General features: G+C 42.0%; 1 protein-coding gene across 3 annotated transcripts in view; it reads right to left on the minus strand.

Moving 5' to 3' along the window:
- Positions 1 to 3070: 3070 nt before the first annotated feature.
- rassf3 (Ras association domain family member 3) overlaps positions 3071 to 16086 on the minus strand; it is a 59948-nt gene continuing 46932 nt past the window's right edge. For all 3 annotated transcript variants that reach the window (XM_072377637.1, XM_072377636.1, XM_072377638.1), the window contains 5 exons: positions 12892 to 12999; positions 10535 to 10708; positions 8561 to 8648; positions 7465 to 7580; positions 3071 to 6947 (listed from right to left, as the gene is read on the minus strand). In XM_072377637.1, the coding sequence (XP_072233738.1) occupies positions 6789 to 6947; positions 7465 to 7580; positions 8561 to 8648; positions 10535 to 10708; positions 12892 to 12999 (645 nt within the window). In that variant the 3' untranslated portion in view covers positions 3071 to 6788. The remainder of the gene's footprint in view (positions 6948 to 7464; positions 7581 to 8560; positions 8649 to 10534; positions 10709 to 12891; positions 13000 to 16086) is intronic.

The following is a 16086-nucleotide window of genomic DNA, read 5'->3' on the forward strand; positions in this document are numbered from 1 at the left end:
CAGGGGCGCCGTAAACGCACCGGAGCGTAAACGAGCTCATCCGGCGTAGACCGTCAAAATAAGAGAAGAAAAAGTCTTATTTGGTTAAAAGCCGCCAGACTTTGTTGGGATCTGTTAAAGTAGGTCGTGAGCAACAGTTTTCCATGCTCTCTGAAGGTCTTTCAAAGTTTTTCTTTGCTTTTTCTCTCATTTTTCAGGCCAATACTTGACCCTGATTATTTTCAGTTTGTTAAGCCACTTAACATTGACCTATGAGTAATTCAAGCATAAGAAAAGTTCCAAACTCAAGGGACAGTGTTGTGTCTACACATAAAAGACAGCTTAGAAAATCTTTGGGCACTTTGTTAGAAAGAATAACATAGGACTGCCATTGTTATCACCACAGTGATTACTAAAGAGCTATTGGCTGAAATCTTAGCATATCTCAGCTTCCTGTGCAGTGTGTCCGTAAATAATTCAAGACAAGTGGAAGACAAAAGAAGAAGTGATAGGCTTGAAAAAATCTAAAGCTGATGAACAGTAGCTGAAAGTTATGTTTTTAAGAAATAGAGAAAAAAAATCTGATACAGGATCTGAGAGATGCACCTGGACCTTCAGTCGATCCATCTTTTGTTCACTGAAGCCTCACCAGAAATGGTCTCCGTCGGGAAAGGTGGCTGTCAAGAAGTCACAGGCGGAAAAAAAAAAAAAGGCTGAGGTATGCCAAATGACACGAGAGCTGGACTGGAAATCAGCAGCAACGGCTCTTCTGGAAGGATGAATCTTCCCCAGAGCCCAGACCTCAACATTACTTACATTCAGCCGTGTGGGATCATCTTCATAGATAATGGAACAAAAGGAAGCCAATACCCAAAGGAGCTTCGGAATGTCCCTCAGGGAGCCCTGGAGCTTTAACAATGCAGTGGAGTAAAGTTTTGGATTCATTATGGTTCACCTAAATGTCTGTGATAAGGTTTGACCAAAGAATTTGATCAAGAGGCAGAACAGCAGCTCATGACTTTACGCCCCAGTTCATCGCAGCCAGATTGAAGGCGTGATGTCTGTCATCGTTTTTGCGCCACCAAACAAACGTAAGTTTAGACACAAATTACAGTAAGTAACTCCTTTAAGTAAGTCCATTCTTTTTTGTTTTAATTCCTTAGAGGGCAAAGCGGAGAACATTTGCTTATTTGTGCAGCGTTTAATGGCTATTTACTGGATTAAATTGGTTCAGCTTTTAGAAAAGAAAAAAAGAGCCCGCACTCCAGGGTTTCAAGGTCAATTTAACAGACAAATAAATATAAAGAAAGCAAAGAAAACATGCCTCCCCATGATAAAAATGAACATTTGCTTATTGTGTATACTGCTGATGTTCCCCTTAAAAAAAAAAGCTATTGTCCCCATTTGTGCATGTATTCTTTTTTCTTTTTTATCAATTATACAAGTTCTTTTTCAGGTTTTCTTTCTTAAATTAGAATGAATTAAGAATTAAGTTTGAAATATTCAAGGAAAAGTAATGTTCTGCTCAAATCTTTCTTCTTTTACTCTGAAGGCAGGGCTGGTTTGGGTTTTCTCAGCTTCACAGGTGGCAGAGTCCTGTTTGGCTTGCAGGGAGGAGGAGGGAGAGGTCCCACTTTTTGTCTGTGGGGTTCAAATTAAGGACAGGAGGAGGAGCTGCAGCATCTGCTCCTGACATCCGTCGAGCCAACACACCAACATCACGTTGCTGAACAGTAAAAACAGTAAATCAATCGGACAAGTTATTAATAAAAAGTTACGAGGCGGAACTGCTGCTCGTTCATGGCGTGACAAGCGTTTTTTTCCCCTCAAGACATCCATCAATTCCTGTGCATTTTTCAAGCTTTAAGCAACAAAAAAAAGTTAACCTATCCATGGGTCTAGATCTAGGTCTAAACATTTTTCTCATTAAAATGTTGGATTTTTTTAACGCTTTACCCTTTCAGGGATACTAGACGGTGCTTTGTTGTCTTGTAGAAGGTTTAGAACTCTCCAGGAGTTCCTGGGCCCTTTGATACGGGCCGTTGAGTCTCTGTAATCTAAAGTGAGAGCTTGGTCTGCGCTGCCAGCGATGGGTCAGAGACATTTCTGGGGGAGCAGATGACGCAGCCAAAAGGACGAATCTTGTCCTGGAAAGGATGGCGAGATAAAAGACAATGCTGTCAATTCATCAGTCGACCTCCACTCAAACCCTCACCTACGGTCAGCTCAGAATGCTGCCTTCAAACCATGTCCCAGGTAAGCGGATAGATGGATACAGATCAATACATAAAACAGCCAGTGTCTTAAATCAAGAGTCAGAGGAGCACATCCTGAAGCACACCTAATGAAATCACAATGAAGAGGAAACAAAAGAATATCTTAAGGTAAAAAATAATGAATAGATAGACATTTTTTTTTCCTTTTTATTTCACTTTAATAGACAAAGCCTGCCTTGCTGGGGGGGTAGTGGGGAAGGCCACATTTGGTAACGATTCAGAGAAAAACAAAGAGACACTTGGAAAAATAGATCTGCAGTAGACAGTCAACACAGAGAATATCAGTGTATCCTTCAGGTTTGACTTCTGTCACTTAGGAAAGGCACTACTGAAGCCAGAGAGCGTGACGTTTCAGACTTCAGCTTCAATTATTCAGTAAGTTTGGGTTCTGTCAGATTTAATACTGAGGGGAGGGATCTGTGAGCTGAAAGAAGATGCACCTCCGTGTCCACGGTCCTTTTTGAGTTCAGATGCCTAATAGAGGAATAAACCCGACGCCCTCAAAGCTTCCAACAACCAAAACAGTGGAAAAATACGTCAACGTCAGCAAGCAGCGGAAGAGCTGCTCACCGACGTTTGGCATCATTACAGACTGTGGAGTTAGAGACCATGAATGCTCAAAAGTGAACAGAAGGGCTTGAGAACTGCTCTGAAATGAAAACTATCGGCTCATTTAGTGAGTTTAGTGGCTCTTGTGGAGCTTCAGATCATCACATGAGGTTGGTTTTGGAGCGAGTTTCCTGATTTGAGCAAGCATGGATGAAAAAGTGGACACTTTTGAGCATTTTCAACACGTTAATCTGTTGGAAGATCATAAGATGCATGTGAAACGGCCCTAAAAGGTGTTTAAAAGTGTTACACACAAATCACAGCTGTAACTAAATCTACGTCACATGGTGAAATGGCTATTTAGATTGACTTTGGTGGCAGCCACGTGACTCTAGAAGGTCGCGCTGACCGTAGACAAAACTAAACAGTTGTATAGTAGAAATGGTAATAAGAACAAGAAACATGCAAGAAAAAAAACAAAAAAAACCTGTAATCCAGTCACACCTCATGATTAAAAGCTGTGGAAACAGCAGCAAGAGAAATATTCACATCTTAGGACTTTCCGACGATTAGACATTTTGCATATTAACCATTTTTCTTCAGATTGTTCAACGAAAACAAGTTCAAGTGGTGTAAAATGACAGAAAACCATCAGGATATTTGGAAATGTTTGTCAAAAGCACTACTCTTTAAAGTCAAGAATGAAGTTTGAGGGCCTCAAAACGAGGCGTCGGAATACATTTCAGACATCGGCTGAAACCGCCAATTGTGCCGAGCAGCAGACGTGCGCCGCGAGCATCTGCAACAAGACGTCAAGATGGAATACAGAGTGTGACCGTGGTGCAGATTCAACAGGGTGGGGCACAAGAAAATGAAATAAAATCAAACTAAAACAGTCATCTTCCCTGAATTCAACATTAAAGTGCCCAAATAAATTTGATACGACTCGCCTGGTTTGATGGGTCCCAACAGCTAGGGTTGTTTATAAGATACACAAACAACTAAACTTCAACTACTCCCATGCAGACTCGCGCATCATTTAAACTAGATTATAAAATACGGAGGCAACAAAGGGCCAGAATAACTCAACTTTTATTCAAACAAGCAGGTGAATAGTTGCGCGTGCTGGATTTTTCATTTTGGAAATTGTTAAGCACTTCAAACTTTTCCTTTTGTGATTCCATAAAAGCCCAGTGACTTGTGAGGCATGGGTCGTTAAACAAAAACATGACATGGCAACAGAAGAAGTCGAGGCCTGATCATCGGAGCTTTTACACCAGCGTGGGCTGAGCTGCAAAAGCGACGGGGCATTTCCCATGATGCAACTTGATGATTTTTGTGTGAAACTGGCGTACCAGTCACTTGATATTCAGCTGCTTGCAAGATTAAATCATTGAAGCCCTTTCCTTGCTTCCACGAAATGAAGCCAGTGTTTGATAGAAGAATAAATCTTTAAATAAAACTCTTTTAAAAAAAAAAAAAAAAGAAAAAAAAGAGAGATGTTTTTCCCTGCAGTGGGAAGAGGCCTCGAAGATAACTTTTGCTCCAGGCAACACCACAAAAATATCTTTGGTTATAGACAAATCATTAAATCAAATCTATGAGATACATGTTTGACACAAAGGAGAGAACAGCCAGCAGTGTTTTTGACCACTAGATGGCGACATTGCGCAGCAATCCTGCAGCACCGTCCGTTTCACATCATTCGGAGTCGGCAGCTTCGACAACAACACTTCTGACATCACTTTTCATCACCTGACCTCAACTTGATTGTCTCTGCGGTTTCTTTTTACGCTCCAAGTCGCTTCCTCAAAACATCTGAATAAACACTCAAACAGAAAGCCCCCAAAAAAAGTTTTTGTTTTCAGCACTGAAAGCAACCTTCCTTGGTTTTTACAAGAGAAATAACATAAACCAAAGAAAAAAACTGCACATATCCTTAAACGAAAAACCCTCCAACTTTTGGACCTTCTTTTTCACTTTCTAATACCTTAATGATCAACTTAACCTTTCTGCATTTCCATCCTCTTTAGCCTCACTCGTGTCCCTCTGAAACAACTCCAGTTGGCCACGAGGTCAAGGGTGCACGTTTAACATGAGATAAGAGCACAAACGTGCACTTCAAATGAATGGCTGCAGAAAGACGAGGCTAAAAGAGGCGAACGGGACAATGCAGCCATTTCTCCTCTGTTCGCTGCAGCTATCAGCACTCGCAGACCTCCTTTTCTCATAGATGTGGATTATAGGAGCTCCTATAAATGCAGACTTGAAAACAGGCAGTCGATCAGTGTCCTCACTTTTATGATGATCTTTCCCATGTTTTCAAACAACAAAACCTCTTTTCCTCCGTTTCTTTTTTACTTCCGACATCTAATGTTTCTGTTCTACTTCCTCTAAACCATTCAGTCAACTTCCAGAAACCTCCGGTCACTGCTCCATTCCTCTGACCACGCCGGGTCAAAGTCAAGCTATCACTTCTACTAAAAGCAACGTCGGCCTGTTCAGGTCACGCTCCATCGAATTCTGCTGGTGGAGTGCAAATGCAAACAAAGGCTTTCTATCCTACCAGCTCTTTGTTATTACGCTCACTCTAGTTTTAAACTACTTCCTGTGCTCTATTAAAATCTTTGACCACGTGTCCGCAGCCTCAGTCCAACAGTCTGTTGTCAGTTCTCAGTTCTCTCGCCTACTTTCAGTTTCAAAGTGACAATCGCGGAGCCTAAAATGTGCCAAAAATGATCGTGAGATTAAACGAAACGTGTATTCAAACGTGGTTAAATACAATTCTTATAATGCAGGTCTAAAGAAATCAAATAAATTAAAACAAAACAAACTTATGATGCGATATTCTGCTGCCGATTTCCCTGATAAATGGTGGGTGGAAAGATGAAAAATAAGGGGAAAAAGGCTTACAACGGATATGCTTTATGGTTTCACATGTGGTAATTTCCCATGTAAAAACCCTAACTTCACCACAACAATTTGAGCGTAAAAGCATAAGAAAAATAAATAGTCACTGACATTTGCGTGATTAATTACGCGTGATTTGCGTAATATTAAGAAAACGTGTTGCCGCATCACATGTAATCTGTGACTTTTACCACTTATTTCTTATGTTTGGCACACTCAGGACTCCATACTGTCCTTTGAAGCAACTTATTCTCCCCTTTCAAGACTTTTTAAGTTAACTGCATCAGTGACAACTCTCGGGTTACTCTCATCTCCGACGCCTGCAGCTGCCGAACCCGTTGGCGGCTTTCATGACCTGAACTTCACACAAACGGTTTTCTGACGCTCATATCGCCCGCGTCCTTCCATCTAGCGGAAGTCTGTGTGAGCTATTCTCCGTCTCTGTGTCAAAACCTTGATTGTTTCTGCGTCCATATTCTGAACTAAAATAAGACTCAAGACAAAAAGAGGAAAAGAGGAAAAGAACAAAACGACAAAAAAAAAGCTTCGCCCGTATAAATTAAGGAGAAAAAAAATATGTACAGACCTTTAAAACGAAACAAATTAAATAAAAAATAATCCGACATATGGCCTTGTGTAAGGGATAAAAAGTATGGAGGGGGAGGGGTCGGAATCAGATGAACTGCATAAATTATGTGACAGCAGGACAGAGTGAGAGAAGAAGAGAAGGATGGACGGAGAACAGCTGAGAGGATAAACGGCTATGGCACAGTTGAGTGAATCTTTGGTGTGATCAGGCAGGCAGCAGTCTGAAGTCTTGAAATGCTGTCCATTCGTCCTTTTCATCACTTGTCCTTCATGTGCAGTTTTTTTTTTTCTGTCCTCTTTATCGTCCTTCCATCCGTCTTGTATTATCCCGTCTTCCAGGGGGTCCTCTCCTCTCGTTCTGCTTTAACATCCCTCCCTTCACCAAAATGTACATTGCATTACACGGCATTCGTCCTCCACAGAGATAGAAAGAAATAAAACAATCCCTCCGTCCCTCTAGGGGGCAGTAGTCCTGTTACATGGCGGTTAATTCCTCTGAGTAGGCCCCTTGACCTCCCTTAACGCCTCCTGCAGTCTCTGCCGGTAGTTTTCATAGCGGCGAATTATTGCCTCTTTCTGCTCCCGCTCCTCTTTGTCGAGGATCCGCAGGAAGTTGCGCAGCTCTGGGATGGAGAAGGCCTCCCACTGATGAGAAAAGACAGGAAGAAGACTTGGTTTTTAAGGCACATATTAGGTATTTTGTTTGGCTGAGCATGTTACGAGCGGTTCTCACTATTGGCGGATTGCAAAATAAGAGTGGCCCTGTCTTTTAGTGCATTTCATCATCGTCTGAGTGAGTAAAGGAGAAGTAAAAAGAAGTTGAGGAGCAAAAGGACAGAGAGGTTTCGGAGAAACACACGATTTCAGAGGCAATATTTCAGAGAACACATTTCCAAATTGTTTTGTGGTTTTGTACCATTTTTAGACTAAAAGCTGTCGAAAGAGACTGTTTTAACTCGGAAACGCCCACTAAAATAAGCCAGTTAAAGCTTTTCTCGTCGGGTTATCGTCAGCCGGTTGATGGCGACTAACTAACACAGAATAAACTTCCAGCTAGCTTGATTCTGACATGTTCTGCTCTGATGTTTCCTGAGTGAAGAAACTGAACGAGGAGGAAAGAAACAGAAGTTCAGAAGGAGATGTGGAGAAGGTTTGGGTTTACCACGACTTCGCCGGTCTGCTGTTCTCCCAGGACGAAGCTGAGGGTGTCGAGGTCGGGTCCCGCCATCAGACGAAGAAACAGCGGCTGCTCGCCATCTGCCAGCTTACACACGTACACTGCAACACACACACAGATTCAGTTAGTCTCTACAGTCCCGACATTTCACGTACAAGCCAGCATTTCTACACAGTGTGTGTGTACATATAAACAAACCTGGCAGAGGATGAATGGAAGGGTGTGGCATATTAACAGCTAGCAATTTACAGAGAGAGATGCGGTTGGACTATTTACGTCCGAGCCCAGGCCGTACTGGAGTTTTGAGGCATATGTGAGGACACTAGAAGTTAAAAATACATCTAGCCTGATTTAACGTCTACATCTTTGTAAGAGTCATCAAATGTGGGTGGTAAGTAGATGGAAGTAAGATGTTTTTAAATCAAGATATTTAATGAAAACATGTCAAAGCAAGTGCAGTAAGTCGACTTCGAACTGAAAACTTATTATCTTTTTGGGTAAAAATTCAAGGTATACATTTCCCTGAATCTGAACTAAACTACTAGCCTTTCTTTCAGTGGGAGTCATCCTTTCGTCCTCCCTAAGTCGGCGACTCTTGTTTTCCCCAATCACAAACGCTTCATTTTCCTCGTTAAAAAAAAAAAAAAACCCAAACAGAACATCTGCTGTCAGACTTGTGTCTAGACATTGCTTTTTATTAGCAGTCTGTACGTCTCCAGTAATTAATGTAAACCAACCCAGGAAGGGGACACAAACAGCCTCAAAAAACCCAACAGACTTTAGGTTTCTTTTAAAGTTGAAAGTCATGCTAGAGTCTGATATTAACCGTCTCCCTCTGACTTGGAGCTGTTAAATAGACTGAAAGATAATATGTGATACCCAACAACCATGCAACAGCTGCTGAGTCACACTGCGTGTGTGTGTGTGTGTCTCTGGGTATCCCTGGCGAGCTTTTGTCACAGGGAGAGACCGGCGGCATCCAGCACGAGGGCGAGGCCTCCACACAGACACAGAGGCATCTGCAACCGAGTGTAGCATGAGCCTCAGCTGCTGTCAAAAAAACAACGCTCAAAAGTCTTACCCTGATCCTCCCTGCGGTAGCGCTTGTACAGGGCGTATTTCGCCGGGTTGTCCGCGACCGTGAACTTGTTCAGCAGGGCGGCGATCACCTGAACAACACAAACACAAGAGCAAAACACTCAAACCATGAAAAGATGAACTGAGAGCTGCTAAAGTGGCTTTTTTCCTCCCATGTTCATCTCCACCTCCTTCTTGATCACTCATCATCAAATAGTCACTCTGTTGTTTTGTTGGCATCATCTTTTTGTTTCACCACTATTTTCCACCAAAGCTGGGCCTATATTTGTTATTTTACATTAAACAATTGCTGTTATTTTGCTAGTTTTTTTGCTAGTAGCCCAAACAGTTTACAGACAGCCGGCTGCATTGTGTAGATTGGAGTTGATTTTGGAGTTGCATACAGGACTCATTTTCTTAAAGATAAAATGAAGGAAGTGTGATTTGACAGGGAAGTCTTCTGTTCACGTTTCCTATCCTTTCACAAAATGATAGCACACAAAATTAGAAACTACGAGCAAATGGACATCATCTCAGAAATGGTGAAACTTATCAAACGCAGCCCATTTTCCTGCAAATTCTTCAGCATTTCATGCAAACTTTTACATGATTTTAGGGGGTTTTCAGACATGGAATAGGCTTCGTTAATCTGTCAGGTCATTTTTCTGTTGATATCCCTTCATACTTCCCTCGGATGAGTCTGAGAAATTGGAGGCGAGAGCAGTTTTCTCACAACAAGAAGTCATATTGCTGTAAAAGGGAGCCGAGTGTGCAGTGGTTGTGTAAACACATGGCAGTGGTGTGTGGTAGCACACTTGAAAATATCAGTTTTCCCTCACGTTGAGGCTTGTTGAATAGTAGGCCTAATAAGCGTGAAGGTTTACAGGAACAGAGGCTTGTGAGACGAGAAGCCGCATCGTCATCACAAACTGTGCGTCCTTCTACAGTTACAGCTTTAGTGTTAAATGTTCCTTTGGAACAAGAAAAAAAAAAACAACAACTCAGTGCTGCAACTAATTATAGCAGGTAAAATACAGGAGGAGGAAACTTTAGACAGCGCGGTTATTTATTTATTCATTTACATGATCGTTGGATTTCTCTCAACAGCTGATCATATGTCAAATGAACCCATCACAGCTGTGCGCGTCTGTCCGTTAATGTGTCTGCAGCGAGGCTGGACCACGCTGAAAGTCATGCGAATAGGTCACTGGGTCCGATGAGTCAGACTGCCATTGCAAAATGATACGAAAAAAGCGCCGTTGCCAAGAGATCAGCGGAGAGCGGCGCGTGTCCAAAGCAGGCTTTTGCTTGATAGTTGTAGCCCGTCTTACTTGTGTATTCCGCTGGGAATCGTTGGGTCAGTTTCGGCTGAAATGCAGCTGCTGGAGCTAAATGCGAATACTTAAATCAATGCAGAAGCGCGCCCCGCTAAAAAAAAACAAAAAATACAAAAAAAAAACTGGTCTATTTAAGGCAGAGGCTGTGGCAAGCTGCACCGAGCAGATGAGCCATGCAGGAAGTCAGACACAGGAAGGGTTTCGAGAACTACATTAGCTGAAGGAGAGCATCTTCGCTTGAGATCATGGGTTGTTTGGTCAAACAGATCTGATAAGTTTTTAAGCTACATTTTGTTTTTGTGTAGACTTTTTTCTTAATAAAACCTAAGATCTGAGGTAATTAGGGGCTTTTACTCAACCATTACTTGGCACAGAAGATCCAAATTCTGAATATTCGCATCTCCATTCCCTTTTTTTGTTTGTTTTAGTCCCTTTCTTCCCTTTCCATCAGTCCCCTCAGTGTTTGGACAAAACCACAACATCTGCGCCGTCTACGGAATGACGGAACTTTTCATTAAAACGATCATCCTTTCCTGTCCAACCCCGACTTCACCCAGTACGTCAACAGATCCTAATAAACTCATTTCAGCAGGCTGTGGAGAGAAGCATATTGATGTGTGGGGTGGGTGTGCATTCGCCACCTGTTTCACTGTGTTTTTGGAGCCGACGTGGAGGGTGTTGATGACTCCTCGGGGCAGATAGAAGGCCTCCCCCATCACGGTGCCCCCCGCTCCTCTTTGACCCCCTCGAACAGTCACTGGCCTCCTCAAATCCATCTGGACCTTGATGAAACCAGTGTACACACCACTCGAAGCCTGAAAGAGACACAGTTATAGCATCATTGTGGACCATCCTCACACTTAACATTTATCAGTATTACTGGCTGCTTTAGTTAAGCTTTGTCAAAATCGTTGGAGCAGCTATAAGCGAGGATACGCTAGTTCATCTCCTTTGTGGAAGTTTGAGGGGCAAGATTCATTTTCCTACGATGTCAACTGAATATAAAGTACATGTTAACTTTGTCAAAAACAGATTTAATGTGAATCTAAAAAGTAGCGTGTAGCAAAACAGTGGTTTGATTATGCGGTTTTGCTAGTTTAAAGGGGAACTCCGGTATTTTTAAACCTAGACCTTATTTCTGGCATGAAATACGTTTATCTACTCACCGAGAACAGTTTGGTGAAAGTCGGCGTCCTTCGTAAGCTATTTAGAAAACTCGCGATCCATATAACGGAGTGAACGGGGCAAAGACGATGCAGCCTCTAAATAAGGCATTATCTGTCTTTATTTCACCAAGACTTTAAGACGAATGAATGAACGAACGTGTACTACAGCTCTGTTAGCTCACAGGTGCTGTTATGTGGCTACTTGAGGCTATAGGAGAGCTAACGGAGGGATTTCTACACAGGCACTCTACTGGGACCACTTCAAGCACAAACATCCCATTTTGCTAACCACCTCTTATCTCGTGTCTGTCCTCACCTCCTCTGCTGACATTTCTAAAGTGAGGGATTAAGATGCAAATAGAGGAGTAATAGTAATAGGAATAGTGTGAGCAATAAGGGGGAGGGTTGTTTCCTGTTAGGACAACTATTACAACTGTTTTTAGCAGTATAGCCAGTGTTATTAGAGACTTTCTCTTCTAATAACACTGTGCAGGGTGATTTATTCCCTTCAAACCGGAAAGAGGTCTGACTCACATTAATTTTTATTGCTTAGTACTTCATATTTGCACTATTTGAATCAGTCACTGGCGTCAGACAGTCGAGGCGTTTCCCTCCAACCAGCGGATCAGTGCTTATTCCCTTTTTTTTTTCTTCCCCCCATTGATTAATATTTATCACATTACTTTACAACTGCTTTTTGGTGAGATGTACATCACTTCTTATGAAAGAAAAACATCTTTTGTGTAAGCAGACACAGTTGTCTGATGGATCGGGTGCATTGAGGGGTTAAAGATCAGTAACATGGCCCACATCAGCAGGATCAGACTCCCAGCCAAATCTGGAGCGACAGTGAAGAAACCTGAACAAAATGTGAGTCAATCTAATTATGTTTCCAAAGGTGCGGTGTGGTAGGCTACAGTAGGTGCAACGTGATCTCTTCCAAGTGAGGCCAGTTGTTGCCAGAGAGTCCAGTGAATCCTGCAGGACAGATGGCCCAGACGGAGGAGGAGCGTCTTAATCTCGTTACTCTGTACGGAGCCTAGAGGAGTATGCGTTCGAGTTTCCGTGCGCAACGGTCACAAAAAGACAAACGATATCAGTCTGAAAATAAAACAAGACACTTGTGACATCGCAGGTGAAACAATACGCGAGACAAAGGAGAACCTAAAGCGAAAGACGAAATCACCTTGAGGCGTGGATGAATGACAAAGCTTCACATAGTGATTCTATCAGCTCTGATGTCTGCTAGTGATTTGTTTGTCAATTGACGAATTGATAACAGCAAATATGCAAACTAAATATGCTTTTTAGTTGTGACGATGATCGCATGTTCTGGAAGATTTCGATACCTGCACTACATTTCCCTCAAGTTTCAGACTCCACTGACTTTCCCTTTAAACTGTTACAACTCTGGTCCTATCCTTTACAAAAAAAAACAACTCATTAGATGTCTTCATTTTCCCCTGAAGCACCTAATTTCAATGGCTTTCTACCCCGAGTTTGACTGAACGCAACTTCAAACATCTCTCACGCTGCCAAGGAAAACACAGCGGGGGAGAACAATAGCAGGAAAAACATCACAGCACTCTGATGCGAGTGCTCAGGAATGCTGGGAGAAGGAGGGAGGCAGTCGGTCTTCATGTAGAAACAAACACACGTCGAATGCCTCGTTGTTACCTTGATGCATTACCTGCTGCGGTGGCACAACCGGGATGCTTTTATGTGTGGAAAAGCATGTGCAGCCAGTGTGTTTAATAGCAGAATGAAAGACTGCTTGCAGGATTTGTTTTGGAAAGATGTCCTGTGTGTGCATGCATGTATGCTCCACTCACCAGCGTCATTTTTAGGTGGTCTTTGGTCAGCGAGTTGTACTGCTCGATCTTCAGCCTGATTTCCTCCCTGCTGAGTTCTGCCCGCAACTCTTTCCCCTTCTCCACATCCTTCCGTTAAAAAAAAAAAAAAAGAGACAAAGCAGAAGGAAACGTGGCATGACAAATCAAAAGTGGGTAGTCACAGGTGTGTACAGATTAAAAAATCATGCTTTTTGTGGCCTCGCAGTAAATTCAAAGGAAAATTCAAGGATGGAGCAAGTTAAACAGGTGCTGTCAAAACTGGAGAGAAACCTGAAAAAAAAAAAAGAAAATCCCCAACTTTTTCACAAAGTGGGAAGTTGCTGATTGGCTACCTTTTGAATAAAAATCATAACATAACTGTGAGGAAGCAGATTAACTGTGCCTTGCATACATGTTCCCCATACAATAGAGCGTTATGGTGTTTTTTCCCCATGTGACCCAGCCCACTCACATGATGAGGAGGCGAGGAGAAAACTTCTGAGTTTTCATTTGTGCATTTGGATTAAAGAAGCCAGACTTTCTTCTAATCTTCTACAGTGGTCTTGAGCAATAGTTCTCCAGGCTTTCTGAAGGTCTTTGTAAGTATTTCTTAGGACATTTGCTGCTTTTTCACTCAATTTCACTGCAGTACTTGTAAACTGACCATTTTCAGAGGAATGTGTTTGTTGAGCCACTTAACTCTTGTTGTGACAACTTAGACTAATAACCACTTTTACAAAAATGCCAAATATAACAGTTTAACCGATGTAAAATAAGCCTCTTCAGAAATGGTCTCCATGGAAGGGTGGCTGTCAAGAAGCCAATCTAAGGAAGGGAAACAGGGGAAAAAAAGGTGGAGGTATGCCAAATGACACAAGTCATGGGTAGGAAATCAGTGGCAACAGGTCTTATGGAGGGATGACTCCTCCCCAGAGCCACAACCTTAACATTATTGAAGCAGTGTGGGATGATGTTGACAGAGAAAGGAACAAAAGGCAGCCAACATCCAAAGAAGAGCTTTGGAATGTCCTTCAGGAAGCCTGCAGAACTATTCCTGAAGACTGCTTAAAGAAACTACAAGAAAGCTGGTATAAGAGGGTTTATCCTCGGATGTTTCGACAAGCCACTGCACTCATTTCCAGTGTTTCTGGCAACATATAAAGAAATGAATGGTTGCTCGAGGCAATGCAAAGTGATATAACTTCTATCAAAGTGTGTATTCACTCCTAAAAATCCAAGGATTTCACAAAGTTATATCACCGTCAGACAAAAACATGTGAAAAGGCCTCTCTGCTGGAGGGTCGGCATATGACAAAAATACCATCTGAAGTCCCATGCTAAGAGACTGACTGCTATTTTTAGACAAGAAGGTCCTGCAGGACGGAGCGCCAACTCCACGAGAATCGCATTAAAAACAATGCAAGTACAAAAAAGTCTTCAGTGTGCCTCTTAAGCCACGTGGAGTTGCAAACTGTACATAACTGATTTAAACAGCTTGTGATGCGTGTTAGCCATCGAAAGTGAGGACTGAAGAGGCTAAAACAAACAAACAAACAAAAAAAAAAGTCAGCAGTCGACTGTGGTTGTGTAAAAATAACCGAAGAGGGTGGAGTCTGTCAGAGAGCCCAGAGGGTCAAAACCGAGGTCAGCTGGTAGGAAAAGCTATAGACAAAAACGAGACACACACGTTTGCAGGAGAGAGACAAACATCTGTACATGTGTTGCGGCACAAGTGAATCCCGAAAACCAGAGCGTGTGCATTTACTGGATGGGAGCTCTTATAAATGAATTACCGCTTTACAACGCCAACATCTGCAAACAACAACACGCAAAACTATAATTCAGGTCACATGAAACAGCCAAGTATGTACATAATCAGCTGTAAAAGCGTGGTCCACCAACCTCAGAGCCAATTAAAATGTTGTTTTTTTTTAAAAAAAGCAGTTAAACACCACTGCAAGGGGATTGAATGACTCACGTTCACATGATGGGCCAATTCTACGCCAACAACTCGGCGTTTTTGCTCAAAATAATGACTGTCAACAACAGAAATCTGCAAAGAGTTTTAAATAAAGGAGTTCAAGGTCAAGGACGGCTTTCAAAATGTCCAAAAAGAGTCTATTAAGGAATAAAGGAAGCTTTGGACGCGACGGATATCACAAAAAGATACTTCATAAACAGGTTAAAAGCACTCGGGGAAGAATTTGAAACAACCACCATATCGGAAAGATATGGAAAGATACAAAGATTCTGAAAAAATACTCAAACACATTTGATATTTAGCTTTCAGGTATCAAAAGAATAAATAAATCAAAAAGCTATCACGCTTACGGCTGAATTCATACACATCCGACTACAACAAATGATCAAATTATCCAATCAGACGACTGGATTCCATTTCAGAACATGAAAATCCAGGAAACTACTTTAGTTTTCCATGAAGCAGAAGGTCGGCTTTACCAAAATTCCAGAAAAAAAAAACAAAAAACAAATTTAACTGTCTAAATGAGACTCAACACTTCATATGAATCAGCACAACAACAACACATACATCAACAAGTAGAATACGGAGTCAAAAATCTCAAATAAAACTGAAAAATAATCAAAAGACATCAGGATGGGTGTTGTGCTCAGGATCACATTCCTTCAGTTTCATCCCACTAAAGTCAAAGGTGGCCACATCATTAAAATGGACAGTTACCAGATAATCTCTATTAGTGGATCACTTATTTTTTATTTTTGTTGTAGCTTTCTGGTTGTTTTAAATATATAAACCAGGCGGGAAGCACAACGCGCCACTTAACAGGAAAAGGGGGGGGTGTTGTCTCCAATTTTTCAAGATAGCAAAAATAAAAAAAGTGAAAAACACTGTCACCTGACTTCATGTGTATTTTGGAGTGGATAGGAACACTTTTCCCTACAACATCAATGTCTTGTTGAAAACAACCGATTCAAATACAAACATATGGAGGCTTCAGCGTGCGAATCCCAGCTCCATGGTTTACTCTGAGCTTACATGGGCATAGTGCAGCTCTCCCCGCCGCATCTGTTAAAGAAGCCGCACACATAGAGCAGAATCCAGGGAGGCTTCGGAGGCACTTACATGGATACCCTTATATGGATAACACACACAATGCCGAAGGAAGAGACGAGGTGCCAATACAGCGAGTGCAAGCATGCTCCTGCTGCAGGTCT

Source organism: Leuresthes tenuis, unplaced genomic scaffold (assembly GCF_036924035.1).
Source record: "Leuresthes tenuis unplaced genomic scaffold, fLeuTen1.0.hap1 SCAF_23, whole genome shotgun sequence".
Lineage (NCBI taxonomy): Eukaryota > Metazoa > Chordata > Actinopteri > Atheriniformes > Atherinopsidae > Leuresthes > Leuresthes tenuis.